Here is a 23,011-nt window from a genome sequence, read left to right on the forward strand (position 1 = left end):
GTTAGAGGGTTCTGCTTCCAAGATGAGCAGGAGAAATGCTTGGAGCCAGAACAAATTATGACTTATAAATACGCAATTATGCAAGATTTTCAAGAATCCTTTACAGAAAGTGAGAATCATGTTACCATAAGTCAAATAACTATAAAGTTGCAAAACAGGTTATTTTGAGGTAATTGGTTCTGGTTTTAGCCCATCGTTATCTTCTCCAGTGTTTTCAGCCGCGATTATCTCCCTTCCTCCGTGTGGCGTCAATCCATATTCCCGTTACTACGTTACTATTTTTAGAAGGTCACTGCACGTTACTATTTTTAGAAGGTCTCCAGTGTTTTGCGCGTTTATCTCCTTTCCTTCGTGCGCCGGCGTACACCCGGCAGAGCCGGGTCCCAGGCGCGCAGCCTGGTATTCGGCTTTACTTCTTCCCGGCGAAGCCGGTACCCGGCGAAGCGGGTAATCATCTAGTATCTATATATATATACGACTTGTGTCTGTGTGTGTGTGTGTGTTCGCGAAGCACGGCCAAAGTTCTCGATGGATCTGCTTCAAATTTGGTGGGCATATTCAGGTAGACCCCCGACACAACCTGGTCGATGAGAATTTTCAAAACGTGCTCTCTGCGCGCAGCGCTGAACCGATTTTGGTTTTTCTATTCATCTTCCCAGATCCATTCCCACTAACTCTTCCTTATCTTCTCCAGTGTTTTGCGTTTATCTCCCTTCCTTCGTGTGGCGTCAATCCATATTCCCGTTTCTATTTTTAGAAGGTCACTGTCGACAACGCTCAATCCATATTCCCGTTATACTATTTTTAGAAGGTCACTGTCCCGACGAAGCCGGATATTACTCTTCCTTATCTTCTCCAGTGTTTTGCGCGTTTATCTCCCTTCCTTCGTGCGGTGCGCCGGCGAAGCCGGGTACCCGGCGCAGCCGGGTACTCGGCTCGACCTCTTCCGGGCGAAGCCGTACCCAGCAACGCGGGTATTCATCTAGTATATATATATATATATATATAGTATACTTACAGGGGGTATAAGTCCCCCATCGGGAGCCCGGACCCCCCCTTTTTATACCATTTTGAGCATACGGCCACCGGAGATCGGGGGACCTAAGGTAAATACGAATTTGAAAGCGGGAGAAGGGAGAAGGGAGGTAATCATTGCGTTACTATAAGCAAGACATCATAAAGTGTACTGTCTCCCTTTACTAGGATTAAAAATATCTGCCGTTTGAGATTTAATTTAAATTGAAGTTTGTAGTCAATATGTACATTATGTAAAAAAGGGAATTTATGGACCCCACACCTTTTTATTCCAAATCTCAAAAACAATTGAGTTATATTTTAAAAAAAATCAGGGTTAAGCTTCTTAACCTACAATCTAAAGAACTAATCCAAAACAAATCTGTTTGAGTCCTCATTCGGTGCAAGATTAAAAATTTCTAAGATATACGGCTTGATTTTGCTGTGACCCTGCAACCGGGAAAATGGCGTCCAACTGATTCAGATGTATGCGGTAAGTCATTTTTGCTTTCTTTGATTTGTTCTTTATCTAACTTATTTATCAAGTATTATTTCTTTCTTGTACTACTATTTGACTTGTTGTCAATTGTGTGCTTTGCTGGGAAGAATGGTAATAACATAACATAGGGTTACAAAGATTTACTTGAAGTTACAGCAAGTACTGAGTAGCGAACTTGCATGCGCACGTGTTTCCAGAAATCGGGAACTCGACTCGAAACTTTTGAACATATTAAACCATTTTTCTGACACTAGTGCATATATTTTGTTGACAAATAGTATCATTTAGTAATTCTACATCGAAACATGTGCTTGGTATTTCGGATAACAGACTCGTCTGAGGTGTCAGCTTTTGAGTGGAGAAATTGAAACTCGCTGCGAGATCGCGAGCTCTTCCGTCGTTTCGAACTTTTGCACTTTGTGGCTGGTTTTTCTGTGACATCATGTATGGACTTCGAGATTTTAATATAGATCTATATATATTTATTAACAACAACAGAACGTTAAACAGCTTGTTGTTACTTTTTAAGGAAACGAAGAAGAAATAAAAACGTAAATAAAACTTATATAGTTATACTGTGAGTGTGACTGTCAGAAGCGAAACTGACTGAAATCAACATCGGGTCGTGTCCGAACAGATTTTCTTAAAAAAAGAAAACAGAGAAGTTTGAGTTGCTGACGACCGTTTCCTCAAGCAAACTGCTTCGATTTCATGTTTGACATTGTCGATGGTGTCCACCAGTTCTGGTGCATGTTTTAATGCAAAAAAGAGTTAGTTTCTGAGCAAGCATTTCTTTACAGCAGTCCCTGCAATGATGAAGGCCCTCCGAGAAAGAGAGTGAAAAATCGGCCACCGTTCTCAGCATCGCGTATCTGTGTGTAACCTTTTTCATTGACAAGATACTCTTGTTTCCCTGCAGCCTTGACCAGTGAGTCGGTTACCTAATCTGTGAACCCTTCAGTTGTGTTGCTTTGTCAAAAGTTAGACACAGTCAACTAGTTTTGCTCTGAGTGAACAGTGCAGCTGGCCTCAATTAGCCGGTGACACCTCTCTGGCCACAGCACCAAACAGTACATGGCTGGGGGGAGAGAGAGAGGGGGGGGGGGGGTAGCTGGCTAAACTCAGTGGGGTGTCTGGTGTCACTGAAGTCAGCAGGAAGAGCATTGGAGAGAAATAGAGAGGTGTACTTGGAATAAAGGCCGTGAAAGGTGAATGCTCGCCCTAATAGGCTTGAGGTTTGCTGACCGATGTGAATGCGTGATATATTGTGTAAAAAATTCCATCTCACACGGCAGAAATTAATATGTAAATCGCCGTGAGCTCTTGTGAGAAACGGCGATTAATAAATGTCCATTATTATTATTATTACTCTTCCAAACAATTTCCAAGGATCAGTTGTCAGGGCTTAGGGTAGTCAGTGAGGGAGAGTGAGAGCGGTTTGTGTACAGTCCGACAGAAGAGTGAAAAGTCACTGCCACAAGATCGGCATGCAGTCAATAAAGCCAGACAAGAAGAATGATTATGACATGCGGCTCTATCTGCTGTTTTTTTTTATTCAAACTGGTTTTCAACGCTTATTCTCACAAAGCATCTGCACACCTGCCTCTGCCTCTGTGCTGTGTTTGTGTGGCTGCTTTCGTATGATGTCAGTGCATGGTGAGTGCGTTCACTGCCTTGTCACCACTTCCCTACCTTTTTCAGAATGTTTTCTTGGAGTTGGATAATTCTTTGAATTTGCGATTTTCCAACATCAAGACTTTTTGCAATCGCGATGGCAGTTTCTCCCTTTTTGTGTTTGTTCACAACATTCACTCGATTTTCGCGAGTTAAATATTTTCTTTTCTTTGTAGACGTCATGTCGATCTCCACTGCTCTTCTGTCCAAAGACTGTCTATTCTGACTGAATTGAACGGTGTGTGTTGGTCTCGTGAGTTTGTTTTCTCGATGATTGGTTTGTGATGTTTACTCAGCCCACCCAACCATCACACCTCTCAGCGGTTAATTAGTGCCTTTGCTTACGCAAGACGGTTATAACTGGTTATAGCGGGGTGGTCGCTACACTGGTGACAACTATATAAGGAAACACATCGGTTAAAAAAAAAAGGTCGTTGTGGCGGGGTAGTCCTCAGAGAGAGGGGTCGTTGTGAGGGGTTCCACTGTATTATTATTATTATTAGATGTATTAGCAGTGAGATTTTGTCATTTGAATTGTGCTATTTTTCCACTCTCAGTAACCATCTGTTTCTTGTTCCAGACACCCACATAGAGGATGCAGGTGACTCCAGCCCCGAGGTGGAGTTTGTTCCGCGCTACGATCGGATCGCAGGCTCTCGTGACAACTACAATGTGTTCACTTCCAACTTGCCAGGTGCTCAGAACGTGACCATTCGGCCAGCCAGTAGCGACAAAACCCCTGCTGCTACGGCGGGGGCCCGAACCGTGTCGCAGTCACAGAGAGACAGCGTTGGCGCCACTTTGCCCAGAGCCGGTGCACTGACTGTTACTGGACTCAATCAGGTGAGAGTGAAGGGAGGGGTGGGGGTGAAAGAAAAGCAGGGTCTCAGAGAGGGGCATTGTTAGCGCAACTTTGTTCCGGAGCTGGTGCAGTCGACTTGATTATGTAAGGAAGAAGTGAAGAGAGAAATGGGGGAAGTTGGGGGGGGAGGGGGGAAGGGGAGAAAGGCAGGCATGCCTACAGACAGAAAGAGAGGGTGGTGCCCCCAACAATGTATGCAATTTTTGTGAATTAGAACAAGATACAGTTTATCATTATTTGTGGCAATGTGAACATGTCCAGGTTTTTTGGACGGAATTTGAAAAATGTCTGAAAGAAAAATGTTATAACTGTGACAGACTCAGACTTACACCAACACTGGTACTATTGAACCATGAAAACCACATGAAAACAGACGCTGCGCTGGTTTTGATTATATTTTATTAATATACTGTATCGTACCTTTCAAATGCCTGAGCCACCTGATTATACTGTAGGTAGTTTTTGCTCCTCTGCGCATTACATTGTGCAGTATCACAGTATTGTGTCATGCATTATATCCGCAGGGCATTAGCAGAGACTAAAATATGTTAGTTGAAAAAAATGTCCAGTCTGTTGTTTATTTTAAGGCATGTTCATGTTCTTTTGTGATGTTGCAGCATACACAGCAGTTTATTATTAATCAAATCCTGCTGATATCATAATTGACCAACCAACAAATGTTACTGGTATAAAAAGTACCAATCAACATAATCTCACTCCGATTGTCCTGTTACATACAGCTTGTTATTAGAGCTTTGACAAATTGTTCTGTTTCGAAATTTTTGTTCAGCTCATTCCAAAAGACAGTACCAAAAGAGTACAGTGAAAACCCCCTCTAAAAATTTGAGAAAATCAGGTCTTAAAAAGGAGGGAGTCTTAAAATGGGGGTAATTTTACAGAGGTTATGAACAGAAAGTCTGAAAAAACAAGGTCTTAAAAAGGAGGGAGTCTTGAATTGGGGGTGTCTTAAAAGGGGTGGTTCCACTGTATCAATGTTGTTACGATGCTGCGTTACAGGCAGGGCGTAACGGCACCACACCGGCGCCAGAGATTGGAGCCTTCAGCGGTGTGCAGTACAGGGCTCCTGCCCCCGGCCCCACCCTTCGCTGGGAGAACCCTCACTCTGACCCCTACAGTGTGCTCAATGTCTTCTCCGGGAACCAACGATATGTCAAAGGTACGCCAGTCACAAAATCACATCAAGTTCAAAACAAGTTGAATCATCGGTTTCAGTTGTGACATGCTTGTCATCATTGTGACACACACACAAGCAGGGACTTCTTCTTCGTTCATTGGCTGAAAATCCCACGTTCACTTATGATCATGCACGTAAAAGTGCATGATCGTTTTTACCCTGCCATTCAGGCAGTCATACGCCACTTTTGGGGGAATGCAGGAGACAGTCATGTCCGGAGTCTTTTTTCTTCTCCCAGAGACTTTTGTCAGAAGTTAGCCAGTTTCCCTGATCTGCTTCGTGTGAATATGTCCCAGAATATTTTGAAGAAATCACCAATCTTCAGTTTTTTGTATTGCAAAAAAAAAAAAAAAAAGGAACGAGATAAGAAAAGCTAAATTGTCTGGCGTTCCAGTCAGTAAATGTTCACATGTGGAATTTGGGGGCCCGGTAGCTCATTTGGTAGAGCACTGGACTTGTGATCCTAGGGTCGCAGGTTGGAATCCGGGCTGGGGCGGACACAGGTCAACTTTATGTGCAGACTCAGAGACGGTGTCCATGTTCCACCCCCGTGTCACCACTGTGGCACGTAAAAGACCTCGCTCGTTCTGCCACAAGTGCAGGTGGCTGATTACACCTAAACATGCACACACCTGGGTAGCGCGACTCTGTTGCTGCTAGCTTTCCACTGGGAGGAACTGACCTGAATTTCCCAGTGATGGGACAATAAAGTAATGAAAATGGAAATGAATATTTCCACCACCTTTTGTTCCAGCCCCAGGACGCCCCGACAGACAGAGCGCCCGAGACAGGGACACTCACCCTCAGTCCAACAGCACACAGCTCAAGGATCCTAAAATGACCTCCCAGCAGGTCGTCTTTGGCCAGACGCTCGAAGGTCACCCCATGATAACCCGCACGACTTACACGCGTGTGGAAGCTACGCTGCAAGATCGTAGCCAGGCGTCACAGCCGTCTGCATCAGGCAGGGCAAGAGCCACGAGGTAAGGGGTTTGAATCTTGTTGGGGAGGAGGTATGAGAGTACAGTGGAACCCCCCTTTTAAGACCTCCAAAATTGCGAGAAAATCTGATCTTGAAAAGGAGGGAGTCTTAAAATGGAGGTAAATGTACTGAGGTCATGCAAAGAAAGTCTGAAAAAGGAGGGAGTCTTAAAATGGAGGTAAATGTACTGAGGTCATGCAAAGAAAGTCTGAAAAAGGAGGAAGTCTTAAATCGGGGGTCTTAAAAGGGGGGGGGGGGTGTCGGGGTCCACTGTAGTGGTGATGATGATAGTCTAGAGCCACTATTTCTCTCCCTCTCTCTCTCCATTTGCCTTTGTGACTGTCTTCTGTCTTTATAGTTGTCCCTCTGTGTGCATTTGTACACACATTCCTTTGCTTACCTAACTACAGAACTGTGCACTTGTTTTAGCCGTCAAGACAGCTTCTGTAATAGTGCTGACGTGTCCTCTCAATATGAGGCTTATATCGCGCGTATTCCATGGGTATAGTTCTAAGCTCAGGGATTTTTTATTTTTTTTATTTTAATTTTATGCAATTTATATCGCGCACATATTCAAGGCGCAGGGATTTATTTATGCCGTGTGAGATGGATTTTTTGAGTCACTTGAGAAAAAGTGACTCTATGTAATCGGTCAGTGTTAGTCTGTCCGGCCGGCCGGCCGGCCGGCCGTAGACACCACCTTAACGTTGGACTTTTCTCGGAAACTATCAAAGCGATCGGGCTCATATTTTGTTTAGTCGTGACCTCCAATGACCTCTACACTTTAACGATGGTTTCGTTGACCTTTGACCTTTTTCAAGGTCACAGGTCAGCGTCAAAGGAAAAATTAGACATTTTATATCTTTGACAAAGTTCATCGGATGTGATTGAAACTTTGTAGGATTATTCTTTACATCAAAGTATTTACATCTGTAGCCTTTTACGAACGTTATCAGAAAAACAAGGGAGATAACTAGCCTTTTCTGTTCGGCAACACACAACTTAACGTTGGGCTTTTCTCGGAAACTATAAAAGTGACCGGGCTCAAATTTTATGTGAACGTGACTCATTGTGTTGTGAATAGCAATTTCTTCCTGTCCATCTGATGCCTCATATAATATTCAGAACTGCGAAAGTGACTCGATCGAGCGTTTGCTCTTCTTGTCTAAACATGTTTTGCTTTCTCGGTTTCATTCTGTGTTTGAGTCTGCAGTTTGACAATATATAGGGGGGGGGGGGGGGGGGGGGGGGGATAAAAGAGATATTTTCTGTCATCAGTCAGACTGTTTCAGTGTCAACCAGTGTCAAGTGCTTTGTGTGGTTACTCCTATTGCAACTGTGACTCATTAATGTAAATTGGTTGATTTATTAGTGATTTTACACAGAGAGCTTACATACAAAGTTTCGTACCCATGCAGTTAAAGGGGACCTCCAGTCAAAATTGTTGCCTAGTTCTTCTGCTTATCGGAATCCTCACCTTTCTAAATGTCTGTTACCAAATTTTTGCTGCACATACTGACATAGATACCGACTTTCGTTGGAGCGAATACAATGGCTTGAAAATCACATAAATTATGTTGAGAGGCTCACAAGTGGCTTCCGTGACATGGTTTACCACACCACAGAGAGACCTGCGATGTCAATTTTAGCTGTCGTGTGAGTGCACCTGCACTTCAGTTGACGCCATAGGCGCTTGCTATAACAATATGATAATCAAATAATCACTGTTAATGGTAAAATGTATGTTCTTTGGTAAATAAATTGTATTTTAGGGTCGCCCAGAATTTTGCCAAAACATCATTTTTCAGATACATACCTTTGTTATGGCTCATTTTATTCAGACATTATTCATCTTTCATGTGCTGCAATTGTATTTTGCATAAACAAATCATTGTTTGAGATAATAGCCTTTTAGTTGGGTGGGTGTGGTGCTGACAACACCCAAAATGGCGACCCAAAACAGTAAAAAATAACATTCAGTCACTCTCCTTCTGTACCTAATAACAAGGATTACTCCCTTGAAAACCTGAAACAATGGGCACCTCCCTATCTGCCATTCAAAATGGCCGACTAGACCGTTTACTGTGTCGCGCATGCTGTGTTCATTTTACTTTCAAGATACATTGTGTGTAGCTGTGTTGAGTGTATTTTAGGGTATTGCAGTTTGTTTTGGTAAAGACTATGCCCGGGGATAAAAAGTATGGGCCTTCAAAGCCCAAGAAACGCAAATTTTGTGGAAATAAGCACATGAAGAAGCAGACGAATCAAAACAGCGAAAGTATAGCATCGAGTGACGAAACTGTAAGTGCTGAAAGTTCAAGTTTTGGTACAACTACAAGTGAATCAGCAGATTGTACCACTCGATCGGAACAAAAACTAGAGAACCCTGCCTTGTACAAACTGATCTTTGATTGTAGTAGTGAGGAGTCTGGTAATGAGGAAGAAGATAAATCAGACAGTGAGTGGGAAGAGAGTGAGGAAACTGATGATGCACAGAATAGTTGACATCAAAATTCTAGGTGACAACATTTCAGCAAATTTAGTGTGTATAGCTTTTGCTTTCATGCTGTGCAACTGTATAAAGTAGAAAGGGTCTAGCAAGCACCTTTGCTTTCCATTGTGTCAATCAACACTGTGATAGGCAGCAAACTTTCTCTTCTTCCCCCCAGGTTCCTGTTGGCAATTCTGTTGTCAACACCGTAAATCGAAGAGCGGTGTTTGTTATGAGATGTGTAGGAGCTGACGTATCTGAACTAGAAACATTCCAGTTACACCGCACACTGACCGTTTGGTATAGCTGAGTTTGTTCGAAGATAAGAGGGTACAAGCTGCTTCGGAATTTTTCTTGTTACTCGGGGTTTCTCCAACCACCCCCCCCCCCCCCCCCCCCACCCCCTTTCTGTGTTTTATTCTCACACAGTGTGTGCCATTCGTTCGTGCTTTCTCTCTCTCTCTCTCTCTCTCTCTCTCTCTCTCTCTCTCTCTCTCTCTCTCTCTCTCTCTCTCTCTCTCTTTCTCTCTCTCTCTCTCTCCCCCCCCCCCCCCCCCCCCATTTGCATGCATGTGCCTTGTGTTCTATCCAAGTTTGTGTGCTATTGTGTTCGTCACTACTTTATATAAAACTCGAACACATTTCGTGTCGAAAAACTACTGCTTTCTGGCATAATTTTTGATTTTTCTTTCTGAAGTGACGAGCTCATTCTCCCCAAACATACTGAACAAGGCGGAGCTTGGCTCCTTTTATACCAGGAGTCGCCTCTTTAAAACATGAAACCTGGCGTTTTTCAGTGCAGTGGATTTTGGTGCAGTTAAGTAGAGTTATACGGAGGTGTAGCTAGAAAATTTGATGGTCGGACAAATCGTCCTGATCAACAAAACTTTTTTCGGTCATTTGACCGTTTCCATATATTTTACGGACATTTAATGTTACAAAAACTCTCTCTTTCTCTCTCTTATCAAATGAGAAAGCACACAAACACAGCTAACCTTCAATCAGCTTCTGACTAGTAATGAACTGACAATAAAAATAAGAACAAACCAATATTGTGACACTACATAATTGTTTTGGAGAAAACAAAATGTTAATTGAAGGTTGTCCTACTTCCTGGGACTGTAGGTTGAGCTGTTGCATTGATAACTGAGGCAGACTAAGACAGACTGATGCTGTGTTCCAACTGAAGAACCTCTTTCGCTTGTTTTTTGGGTTGATTCTTCTCCCAAACCCGATACCGATGGTTGCGATGCCGACGCCAACAGATCGGTGGCCTCGTATTGCTCACTTCCCTGTTCATCTACCAAAACCCTACCCCTACTCCCAAAACATTCCAGAGTTCTTTGATGTTTCTTTTTTTAATCAGGGATTCAATGGAGGCCATGTTTACATAATCTCAATTGGACCATGAGGACGAATACGAGTGATCGTTTTCTATATATATATATGTTAGCTTGTAAGTTTATTTGCCATCTTGTTTAATAAACGGTTTTAGGTCTGACCGATTTTATAGCAAACTGAGCGGTCATGGACCGGCTTATCATGTAAATGGACGGACATTTGACTGGATTACAATTTTTCGGACAATTAGGAAAAATTCCGGTCTAGGACCGATATCTGACACCAAACCACACCCCTGGTTATAGCTTCTTCTTCTTCTTCAGCGTTCCTAGATCAGGCCTCAGATTTTCAGTCTAATATGGGTTATGAAATTTGTGGTCAGCAATTTGGCGCACCATAAGGACAGAACAGAGGGATGTTCAGAAATATCAGGGATGGGAATTGACCCGCAAATCACCCATAAGCCCCCTCCCCCCCCCCCCCCCAAAAAAAAAAAGTTGTATGTTTCTGGTCACCTGACCCTACCTATTTTCCCTGCCGACTCGACTTTGTTTGCATTTAAAACAAAACAAGAAAAAAATGGTTTTTCGAAGGAAAAAAATCCTGTTTTTTGACAAAATAAGTTGAAAAGATGTTTTAAAAAAAAGATTCCCGACCTACCTACCCTATATTTTTTAGTCACGTTACCAGAAACATACACTTTGGGGGGGGGGGGGGGGGATCATAAAGGTGAATTTCCGCCTTTTTCACTTTTTCCAATTCCCATCCTAAATAATGTGTAAAATTTTCTTCTTTCCTTTTGCTCTACCAGGACAAACAGTCGAATGTGAACAAGACGGTAGTGATGCTGATGCTGAATCACCTTGTGAAGAAGACGAGGGTCCGCAGCCACCGATACAAACAAAGAAAGGCGAGTGATGTCATCTCGGCATATTGTTTGGAAACCAAGTGGATACCTGGTGTTTTTCAGTCGATTTTGCTGCACACCTTCATTGCTATTTGACTTTGATCTGAAATATGATGTAGAATCACTGCTAGTCTCAGCCCATGAATCCACATGTTCTGTACATAGTTTTAACGATCAACATATATGGCCAAGAGTCTGATTTGGCGTCAAACCAAGTGGACAGGGGTCCTGTTTTGCCCACATCAGAGCTCCCTGTAGGATTCAAAACAAAGAGTCATGATGACCCCCTGTCCAAAAATCTGGAAGTCATTTTGGAATTTTAGGGAGTCACATTTTATCTAGGATTTTTCTCAAAGTTTAACGTGTGTAAACTAGCGACTGAAGGCAAGGAAAACTTGGCTTGCAACGTTAGTTATTTCGCTACACAGTAGTAGTGAACGTCACGCGATTTTGCTAGCGTTGTATACTTGTGACTTTGCATTCGGAAACGCACCTCAGTGGTGACGTTCGGAAATAGTGTCTGCTGTGCACGGAAGCTTCTTCACAGGGGTCAAAACCTGCGCAGTTGACGCAGTGAGTGAAAATCTCGGCGTGATTTCAGTGCGTCAATTACGCAGAATCATGCGTTATCGGCAGTTGTAAAAAAACAAAAGTGGGTAAAGTACCGTATGTCTTGTGCACTTGTGTGTTAATTTGTATGATACTTGGGAATTGTTGCTATGCTGTTGGATGCAGGGGTGCTAGTTGTCTGATTCAAAACGGATTTCTGATTTGGGATGTTTGCTTAAAAATAATTTCCGATTTGATCAGGTCCGATTCAGGAATTAACTCTAAAGATTTCGATTTCTCATTACCGAGAAAGTATAGCTGGCGATGTCGTCTGCTAGACATCCCACGAAAGACGCGGCAAGCGTTACTCCACTCCACTGCCACTGAAATGTGGCGCTTTCAACAGCGTCATCACCCTGGGGCCACGAATCGGATCATAGATTGCACCCCCACCCACCCCGCTCATCAATTTTTTTTGGCGTCAATTTCCTATAGCTTTCTTGTGTGTTTTCATGCTTGACTATTTAGTCTTCCGATTTAGGTGCGCCAAAAAAATAATATCTTGTGGATTTCAGATTTGGAAGGTCTTAGTCACCAGCACCCCTGTGGATGAAATGCTGCTGCTAAAACAATTTGTTGATTTTTTTTCTCAGGATTTCCTACTGAGTGTGAATCTATCGAGTCTGACCAATCAAACCATTCAGCATCTGAGAGCAGTGTGAGTGTAGAAACTAAAATATATATGTCGTGCCCATATCACATTACCTGCTATTCAGACTTGGTCGTGTGACACGTTTTCTTCCACACGAGATTACGTTGATTGTCTAACGAAGCCGTCAGGCTGAGTTAGACATCAGCTAATCGAGTGTGGAAGAAAACTCTGTCACACGACCAAGTCGGAATAGCATTTATGTCACAGCTTCAACAGAGGAGAGAACAAACACGTTTTGCGTACTCAAGCTTGACAAACCTAAACACAGGAGCAGCCATTGTGGAGAGATCTACTTTTTGACGGAAGTGAACGAACAACTATGAATGACGTCTCGGTATATGTGAACGACGTCACAGTCATCGTCACAGTCTGTATCTTTTGAAGCATCGCATTCTTCGTGACGTCTTTCTGTGTCTGCATCCGCGAAATGTTGTTCTTTTCGGGGTCTTTGTCATCTATGTTCAGAACTCTGTCCTTCCAGTTTCAGACTAACAGGCCTCCTGAGCGAGCCACTTTCCAAGGGCAGCTAAATTCGCGTATGGGAACAGTACTGTCGTCTGGGATGTCGTTCTCAGTATTCTCAGCGTTGAAGAATTTGTAAAGAGAAGAAACGATAACAGCAGGAGAAATAAAAGTTGTGTGTGCATTTTGGGGCTTTTGGGGGGACGATTTCGAGTTTGAATCCGTTCTTGCACATGTTCCAAAGCATGTAACAATCTTGCACACGTTTGCTTTAGTAGTGGCAGAGAAGGAAAGTGTGTGACATACTTGCCTATTACGCGTAATGGGATATGGTGTGATATGGGCACTACATAAACACTGATAAGATAATGCAATGGTCAATCCAAACGTTGGTTTTACTCAAAGCATCGCTTATTTGTGCATAGAATAAAATAGACAATACCCGCGCTGTGAGGGGAATGTGAAAATGGGTGCATCTGTGTGCGTGGAATCGTATGGGGTTGATTGTTTTGTTTTGATTTTTGAGTCACTTAAGAAAAAGTGACTCTATGTAATCGGTCAGTGTTAGTCTGTCCGGCCGGCCGTCCGTAGACACCACCTTAACGTTGGACTTTTCTCGGAAACTATCAAAGCGATCGGGCTCATATTTTGTTTAGTCGTGACCTCCAATGACCTCTACACTTTAACGATGGTTTCGTTGACCTTTGACCTTTTTCAAGGTCACAGGTCAGCGTCAAAGGAAAAATTAGACATTTTATATCTTTGACAAAGTTCATCGGATGTGATTGAAACTTTGTAGGATTATTCTTTACATCAAAGTATTTACATCTGTAGCCTTTTACAAACGTTATCAGAAAAACAAGGGAGATAACTAGCCTTTTCTGTTCGGCAACACACAACTTAACGTTGGGCTTTTCTCGGAAACTATAAAAGTGACCGGGCTCAAATTTTATGTGAACGTGACTCATTGTGTTGTGAATAGCAATTTCTTCCTGTCCATCTGATGCCTCATATAATATTCAGAACTGCGAAAGTGACTCGATCGAGCGTTTGCTCTTCTTGTTTCATTGGAATACGGAGAGGAGATCAATGGGGATTTGAAATCCGAACCTGAATATGTAGTTTTGTAACTGTTATATCCCCGAAATCAATAATATACAACTGTTGATTAAAGGGCCAGTCCAGAGCAATTTTTGCCATGTTTATTTTTAGCCGATCTGAATCCCAACCTTCCTTCCTAACTATATTCCACCCAAGTTTTAATCTCCAGGAAGCTAGCATTCCACCACTACTGCACTAGAAAGAAAACCCAGTATTCACGCCCATATGTACTAAATACGCCACTTCTTGGCCAAACAGCACATGTTCATAACTTGTGTAGTTCACAGAATGATCGTATAGTAACAGCGAACCCCCTACTGGCACTGAAACTGCATTGGTGAGCACTCTGTATGCTATGCAGTCGGGGAGACCATCACATATTTAGAAACTGGCGTTCTACCCCCAACAGTAGACCAAACAGCTTGTGCACAACCACACTATCAACCCAAGAAAAATGCACACTTCTAAGTAAATAACTAAGCCCGTATTTCAAATTTTAGGCAATGGGTAGCTATCGTACAGATAATGAAAGCGGTGTCATTCATACCCTCCGCGACAATCACAGCTCAACGCACAGCACGTTCCATCGACCGGCCCATCAGTATTCTATAATAGCGACTGGCCCAGCACTGAGAGAGAGGCTCTCTCTGTATACCAAACCAATCCCCAAAGCTAACGCCTGCCTTGCCTGTGGTCGAGCCGACGGTCAGGCGAATTTCGATTTAAAAGTTTAAAGGTCACTTCCGACGTACACGATCGGAAGATTGTTGGATCGTACAGCGCTTATAAATACTTTTGAGACATAACAAAAATGGTCGCAGACATTTTCCAACGTGAGGATTCCAATAAGCCAATAAAAAGATGTACCTTTAGGTATAGATTTATCTGGCAGGATAAATATTGGTTTAGACATAAATGTTTATCATATTTTTCGTGCTAGCAATTATGGCATCATATTAGGATAATGCATATGTAATACCCACAGGGTAAGTATTGAAAGAAACCAAAATTATAATACATTTGTGGGATTTTCATGCCGGTTTGTATTTAAATTGTTTGACAGGATGCCTCATACCGACCAGACACGGAAAACTCTGACGCAGACTCTGTATCTACCGTGTACTCAATTTTGCCACTTGTACAACCACCCCCTACAAAAGGAAAGGTGTCCTCTTCAAATGAAGGTATTTTTTTCAAAGACAAATAACATTGCCAGGTTTCACATGCATGGCAGGGCCAGACTACCGGGGGGGGGGGGGTTATGGGGGTTGCGCAACCCCCCCCCCCCCCCCCCAGCCTAATCATGTACCTCACTTATTTAAAACATTTTTTATTATTGTTTATTTTATGCCGTTTCATGCAAGGAGCGACCATTTTCCTATCTCAGAATATAACCTACCCATCAGCTTCAGGGGGCTTTGCCCCCTCACCCCCGCCAAGGGGATGTTCCCCCTAGCCACCACTGGCAAACCCCCCCCCCCCCCCCCCACTCCTCTTAGCCTAGTCCGGCCCTGCATGATACAGTATGACTTTTTTGTGTATAAATAATCTGTTTGTACTGTGCCTGTGTTGAGCGGAAAATTGTTGCCCTGCTTTAGCTCATGTCAACAATTGGACTGACCAGAATTGATTTTGGATTACTGAATAGAAGTGATATCCGATCGGATATCCGACTGTGATATATTTCTTGTAGTACCAGTTCCAGGACCGAATACCAAGTGCATAAATAGCGTAATTTGCGTAAGTGACGGCTCGTGATTGCTATCAATTTTCTCAAAGATGGGGCTTGGCTATCCTATGTTATCCCACGGCAGTGGGGCGGGGATGTAGCTCAGTCGGTAGCGCGCTGGATTTGTATCCAGTTGGCCGCTGTCAGCGTAAGTTCGTCCCCACGTTCGGCGAGAGATTTATTTCTCAGAGTCAACTTTGTGTGCAGACTCTCCTCGGTGTCCGAACACCCCCGTGTGTACACGCAAGCACAAGACCATGTGCGCACGAAAAAGATCCTGTAATCCATGTCAGAGTTCGGTGGGTTATAGAAACACGAAAATACCCAGCATGCTTCCTCCGAAAGCGGCGTATGGCTGCCTAAATGGCGGGGTAAAAACGGTCATACACGTAAATAAAAAGCCGGGGGAGTTTCAGCCCATGAACGAACAAACAAACAAACAAACATCCCACGGCAGTTTACTGATAGCTCAAACTGTCTGTATGTGTTTCTTATTTTCATTATTGACTTTTTAATTTTAAATGTTAGGGAATAAATGGAGAAAATCTATGCAGCAGGTGGTGGTATATTGCCCGCACACTCGGACAATGCTTGTTTTCTTCTTCTTCTAGTCAGTCAGATAGCCAGACAATCAGTTGCTCATTTATATGCACCCATCTTGAAAATAAAACCATAACGGTTTTTAAAAAAGAATAACACACACTATGCATGAATAAATACCAACAGCCTTCAAAGTTCAACCGACAGCCTTATTCTGTGACAAAGTCAGCATAATTATGTTCATTGTTGCGGCAAATTGTCGTCTAGGCGACATTTTGCTGCTCTACATAGTACATGCCTGGCTGGGTTTGAGTCCACTGGTTAGCCCGGTGTCAGAATAATGTGACTGGGTGAGATGAAGCCTGTGCTGCGACATCTGTCTTGTGTGTGGCGCACATTAAATGTCAAAGCAGCACTGCCCTGAGATAACCGAAGGGTGGACTGGGCGGTGAGCAAACAAAGTTAAGTTAAGGGTTTGAGTCCCTTCGAAAGTAGGGTGGATGATGTTTCAGTCTATCCAGGGTCGACTTATGTAAGACTCTTCGTGCCTATTCTCGACGTGTGCATCATATATATGCATGTGAAAAAGATCCTGCTTCACGGTACGATTAGACTGGTCAAAGCAGATACCCAGCATGCACATACATATTGGCATAATCTTTCGAAGGGACTCGGATCCCTTCTATATCTTTTTTTTACATCAATGTTGTGTTCTGTTCAACAGTCGGTGGGAAAGGAGCAACTTCTACTCCAACAGTCGATGGGAAAGGAGCAACTTCTACTTTAACAGTCGGTGAAAAAGGACCAACTTATACTTCAACAGTTGGTGGGAAAGGATCGAGCAACTTCCACTTCAACAGTCGGTGAAAAAGGAGCAACTTCAACAGTCGGTGAAAAAGGAGCAACTTCTACTTCAACAGCCGGTGAAAAAGGAGCAACTTCTACTTCAACAGTCAGTGAAAAAGGAGCAACTTCTACTTCAACAGTCAGTGAAAAAGGAGCAACTTCTACTTCGAAGTGAACTTCTTCAGGGAAATCTGTGTTTACTGTGGAGATTTTGACAGCCATCTGAGAAGACATTTACTACGTAAACATTCTGATGAAGAAGCAGTTGCTCCCATGGGGTCGCCTTCACGCGGCGGGAGTGTTTCCACTAAGCTACCCCACCCCTTTACTTCTCTTCTTTTGTCTTATTTCTGCCTTACCAGTCCTTTCACCTATATTTCCTTCCAAGAAAACTCTCCCTACTATTCCCTGCAGATTTCCGATTCCTTTCTTGTTGTCTTATTTCTACCTGACTGGATCCATCACCTTTATTTCACTTACCAAAAGTCTTCTTTTCCACATCCTTATTTCTTTGCCCCCCGCATGTCGTAAGAGGCGACTAACGGATTCTGTTTCTCCTTTTACCCTTGTTAAGTGTTTCTTGTATAGAATATAGTCAATGTTTGTAAAGATTTTAGTCAAGCAGTAAATAAGAAATGTTAAGTCCTTTGTACTGGAAACTTGCATTCTCCTAGTAAGGTCATATATTGTACTACGTTGCAAGCCCCTGGAGCAATTTTTTGATTAGTGCTTTTGTGAACAAGAAACAACAAGTGGCTCTATCCCATCTCCCCCCTTTCCCCTATCCCATCTCCCCCCTTTCCCCGTCGCGATATAACCTTGAATGGTTGAAAACGACATTAAACACCAAATAAAGAAAAAAAGAAGCAGTTCAAGCTGCATTAAAACTTCCCTGTGGACAAGAACGGGATAGTGCTTTTGCAGCTATTCGCAAAGACGGAATTTTGGACACAAATCGGACGCTGCCAAAAGAAGGCAAGTTCATATGTGAGCGCAACCAGGGAGTTGAAAAACGTGTGATGTGTGGAGGGTGTCATGGTTTTTTTCAGTAAGAAGGGCTCAGGACTCTAGTCAGACTGGTGCTCAGCCCTCTTCTGCTCAGGACTCTAGTCAGACTGGTACCCCCCGCGGGTTAGGGGGAGTCCCATATTGGTTGGGACCAGAAAGAATTTACCCGATGCTACCCAGCATGTCGTAAGAGGCGACTAACGGTTCTGTTTCTTCTCTTCTTTTGTCTTATTTCTGCCTTACCAGTCCTTTCACCTATATTTCCTTCCAAGGAAACTCTCCCTACTATTCCCTGCAGTTTTCCAATTCTTTTCTTGTTGTCTTATTTCTACCTGACTGGATCCATCACCTTTATTTCACTTACCAAAAGTCTTCTTTTCCACATCCTTATTTCTCTGCACCCCGCATGTCGTATGAGGCGACTAACGGATTCTGTTTCTCCTTTAACCCTTGTTAAGTGGTTCTTGTATAGAATATAGTCAATGTTTGTAAAGATTTTAGTCAAGCAGTATGTAAGAAATGTTTAGTCCTTTGTACTGGAAACTTGCATTCTCCCAGTAAGGTCATATATTGTACTACGTTGCAAGCCCCTGGAGCAATTTTTTGATTAGTGCTTTTGTGAACAAGAAACACTTAACAAGTGGCTCTATCCCATCTCCCCCCTTTCCCCTATTCCATCTCCCCCTTTCCCTCGTCGCGATATAACCTTCGTGGTTGAAAACGACATTAAACACCAAATAAAGAAAGAAAGTCAGACTGTTGCTCAGGACTCTAGTCAGACTGTTGCTCAGGACTCTAGTCAGACTGGTGCTCAGGACTCTAGTCAGACTGTTGCTCAGGACTCTAGTCAGACTGGTGCTCAGGACTCTAGTCAGACTGGTGCTCAGGACTCTAGTCAGACTGGTGCTCAGGACTCTTCTGCTCAGGACTCTAGTCAGACTAGTGCTCAGCCCTCTTCTGCTCAGGACTCTAGTCAGACTGTTGCTCAGGACTCTAGTCAGACTGGTGCTCAGCCCTCTTCTGCTCAGGGTTCATTGAAAAAGAAAAGAGACTATGTTGTTTGGACATCTGCTGACACTGAATCAGTTTCCTCTTATTTTCAAGTCTTTTTTTACTGCTAAAGGGACAGGCACAAAGGGTAAATTGCCAGGTAAAGATTGTGTACTGAACTTTTTACAATTGCACACTATTTTTTCTGGAAGACATTTCTCCAAAGACAAATTGGTGAAGTTGGTTAAAACCAAAGTGTTCAATGAGCGAACAACACTCAGAAAAACCAGGGCTCAATGTTTGAAACCTTTTGAAGAATTTTCATTGGCCATATATCCAGAAGCTCGCATTCATTTCATGGATAAGTGAATGGGACAAACGTCCGGACCAATGGTCAAGTTTGTGAGGATATGATATTATGAGTATATAGTCACAAATATGTACAAGTTTGTGTATAATTATATGTGTACCGTATTTGACGGATTACAAGACGCACCGTTTTATAAGCCGCACCCCCGACTTTTAACAAAAAAATTGGGACGAGCCACGTATAGGCCACGTCACTATATTAGCCGCCGTCGAAAAAAAAATAATCAGATCGTGTCAATCAATCAAAACAACCAGGCAAACAAAAATTACAGTATTTGGCAAAATCGGCTCGGAGAATAAACAAGTGAAACAAAGAAGAAAAGTGAAAAAGTTTGAAGAAAAATATCACACACACAATTTGTAACCAACACACACATGTAGTCCCGCCCGGAATAAGCTTTTTTGGGATGATTTACAACTTTTGCGCACATTTCGAGCGGACGAAAACACAACATGGCGGCTCTCGCTCCTCCAACTATCGCAAGACACAAAAAAACGAAATCTCGCGCACGCGCGAGATCCTGATACATCCAATGTTTCTCTGTACGGTATCTTGTCACGACGACTTGTTGACAAACGAAGATTCGCGAAAGAAAGAGAAAAGGGCCGAGTCTTGAGTAGAGAGCTAATAAAGTACCGGTAATCGCTAATCGAGCGAAATGAAAATCCGCGGCGACTTCCATTAGGTGAATGCTATTCAAGTTTAGGTAACGTTTTAGCCGCATCTTTTTATAAGCCGCAATGCGATTTTTTTTGAAAAAAAGTCGCGTCTTGTAGTCCGTCAAATACGGTATATATGTACAGTCGCAAGAATGTACAAGTTTGTAAGGATATGACTATTACAGTATAGGTGTGTATGGGCACAAGTATACATACAAGTTTGTAAGGATATATTACCGTAAAATCCCTAGCATAAGCCCACCATCTAGCAAACGCCCACCCCCCACTTTGGGCCAAAAGTTGTGCACAGGGGTAACTACCTAGCAAACGCCCACCCTGCTTTTTTCAAAGAGACTATAGGCTCACTTTCACTAGGATTTGTGCAGCCTGTTCTAAAAGTCATCTTTTTCCCCTTCTTTACCTTTTCGTGTTTCTTTCCTTTTTTCTTATTCTTTGTCCCCTCTCCTCACTCCCACCCATCGTTCATGTTTTTTTGAGTTTCTCTTCTCTTTTTTTCCCTAAGTTTGTGGGTTTTTCTTTCTCAGAAAGATTGGGCCTTTTGAAGACAAAATCCAAGTTCAGTTAACGTTTCATTTCCAAAGACGATCGTGTAATTTCTTCCTTGTACAGAAAGAAAGGGCTTCATTGGTGTTGACATTTCGACATTTCATCAAGTTTCTTTTTCCCGGAATTGTGTTGTTATTGTTTGTCCTTGCAAAGGTCTGGTGATTTTCTTTTTACTTTATAAATTTATATAAATGACTATGCTTGGGTTGTTTTCAGAAGAGCCAGTCCTTTTCTCTCTCTCTCTCTCTCTCTCTCTCTCTCTCTCTCTCTCTCTCTCTCTCTCTCTCTCTCTCTCGGTTGGCCTTCTTTGCCTCAAAGTAATTTTTCTTTCTTTTTTCCTTCACTTCTACTCACACGACCTAACTTACATGCTTTCGGGGTTTGTATTCACTCAATTACACGATTGAGCACAAAACTTACTTTGTGCAAAGGGGTCTATCCCTAGCAAACGCCCACCCCCCAATTTTGCCCTAAATCTGTGCACAGGGGGGGTGGGCCTATTCTAGGGATTTTACGGTATGTGTGTGTGTGTTAGACTGTGAAGGAGACATCACATTTTTCAGTGCGTGTGATATTCAGTTGTCCGTAGGCTTTGGTCGCAAGCACAACAGTCTGACTGCTACTGAATTTTCCTGGCTGGTTACCCCTAGTGTGTGTTGTTTACGGTATATGCAGTTCACGTCTCAGCTACTCAAAGTGAACATTGGTTTAAGTAATGGTTAAAATTACGCACACAGAGCCATTCTATGTTAAATCAAGTTATCAAATATCAACGAATCAAATCAGAGAGAGGTTGAGAGACTAAGTCAAAGAAAGGGACTGTGACTGTGAGACAGTAATTAGTCAAGGGACAGAGTAAAGCGAGGGACCGGACGGTTCTCATGCTCGCAGACATTCACGAACAAGGATACAGAACATTTGCGATTGTATGCCTTTTAATTCTATGAATATTTTCTGCAATTGCACATACCTGTCAAGTACTTTTGGCCTCTGACCATAGTAAATGGCATAAGAAACCATAGTTGGGGATCAAAAACCATAGTTAATGCGTGGATCAGGATGTGGTTAAACACACAAATTCAACTTCTCACGCATACACACTAAACCAATCAGATTGTTTTTCGCAAACTAAAAGTAAAACACATAAATTCCTTTCTGCACAAACTGCTCTTTATTTACCACTACATGTAATACATTTACACTGCACTCTTGTTCGTTCATTTTTGTTGTCACTTGTCACTTGTGTTCTTAGTTGTATTCATCTGTGCAAATGCTCCCATGGGGTCGCCTTCACGCGGCGGGAGTGTTTTTACCAAGCTACCCCACCCCTTTACTTCTCTTCTTTTGTCTTATTTCTGCCTTACCAGTCCTTTCACCTATATTTCCTTCCAAGAACACACTATTCCCTGCAGTTTTCCAATTCTTTTCTTGTTGTCTTATTTCTACCTGACTGGACCCATCACCTTTATTTCACTTACCAAAAGTCTTCTTTTCCACATCCTTATTTCTCTGCACCCCGCATGTCGTAAGAGGCGACTAACGGATTCTGTTCCTCCTTTTACCCTTGTTAAGTGGTTCTTGTATAGAATATAGTCAATGTTTGTAAAGATTTTAGTCAAGCAGTATGTAAGAAATGTTTAGTCTTTTGTACTGGAAACTTGCATTCTCCCAGTGAGGTCATATATTGTACTACGTTGCAAGCCCCTGGAGCAATTTTTTTATTAGTGCTTTTGTGAACAAGAAACACTTAACAAGTGGCTCTATCCCATCTCCCCCCTTTCCCCTATCCCATCTCCCCCCTTTCCCCTGTCGCGATATAACCTTCGTGGTTGAAAACGACGTTTAAAACACCAAATAAAGAAAGAAAGAAAGAAATCTGTGTAAATCTTTGCTTTGTCAATCATGCTGCCAGTCACCTTAAAATCATGGCAGCATGCATCAGAGTTAATTTTGACCTGCAAGAAGGCAGTCAGTGTGTCAGCTCCCAGACTGTGATCCAGCACTTAAAGGTGTTGCAGGGTTTCACTGCCAAATGGAAATTTATTCAACATTTTCCTCACACAGGCCACGTAGAACTGGCGCACATCATGCCAGAACTTCTGTTGTGTTGCTGGTGCAAGCTCCTCCTCAGAAATGAATGAACGGCAGTCCATGCCAGCAAAAAAAATAAATAAATAAATAAAAATTTTTTTAAAAAAATAAATAAAAAAAAAAGGCTGAAAATGCGTATGGTTTGAGGTATACGACGTAGGACCCAAAAAACACCGAAAAACCTTAAGAATTACGCAGAAAGCGTCCCGCAGTGGGGCACTGCGGTTATGAAATTAAAGGCCCCTCCTGTTTTTGGAACCGCAGGAGCTTTCTAGTTTGCTGTTAGGTAGATTTTTGGTTCCTCTTTCCTGTCATGCTCTCTTTTTCTTCATGAATTCTTTTCTTTTTTCTGCCTTCTTGCTCATTCACCTGTATTTTTTCCAAAAATCTCTTCTCTTGCCGCTTGTCTCGCGATTCATGTA

General features: G+C 42.7%; 1 protein-coding gene across 1 annotated transcript; it reads left to right on the forward strand.

Moving 5' to 3' along the window:
• The first annotated feature begins 78 nt into the window (after nucleotides 1–78).
• On the forward strand, nucleotides 79–22,632 carry LOC138955824 (uncharacterized). The gene is made up of 8 exons (XM_070327347.1): nucleotides 79–109; nucleotides 1,439–1,507; nucleotides 3,768–4,030; nucleotides 5,067–5,226; nucleotides 5,999–6,227; nucleotides 10,870–10,968; nucleotides 14,853–14,973; nucleotides 16,783–22,632. Exons 1-6 carry the CDS (start codon nucleotides 79–81, stop codon nucleotides 10,886–10,888), a joined length of 771 nt encoding a protein of 256 aa, XP_070183448.1. The 3' UTR covers nucleotides 10,889–10,968; nucleotides 14,853–14,973; nucleotides 16,783–22,632.
• The last annotated feature ends 379 nt before the right edge of the window (nucleotides 22,633–23,011 follow it).

Source organism: Littorina saxatilis, unplaced genomic scaffold (genome assembly GCF_037325665.1).
Source record: "Littorina saxatilis isolate snail1 unplaced genomic scaffold, US_GU_Lsax_2.0 scaffold_183, whole genome shotgun sequence".
In the NCBI taxonomy this organism is placed as follows: Eukaryota; Metazoa; Mollusca; class Gastropoda; order Littorinimorpha; family Littorinidae; genus Littorina; species Littorina saxatilis.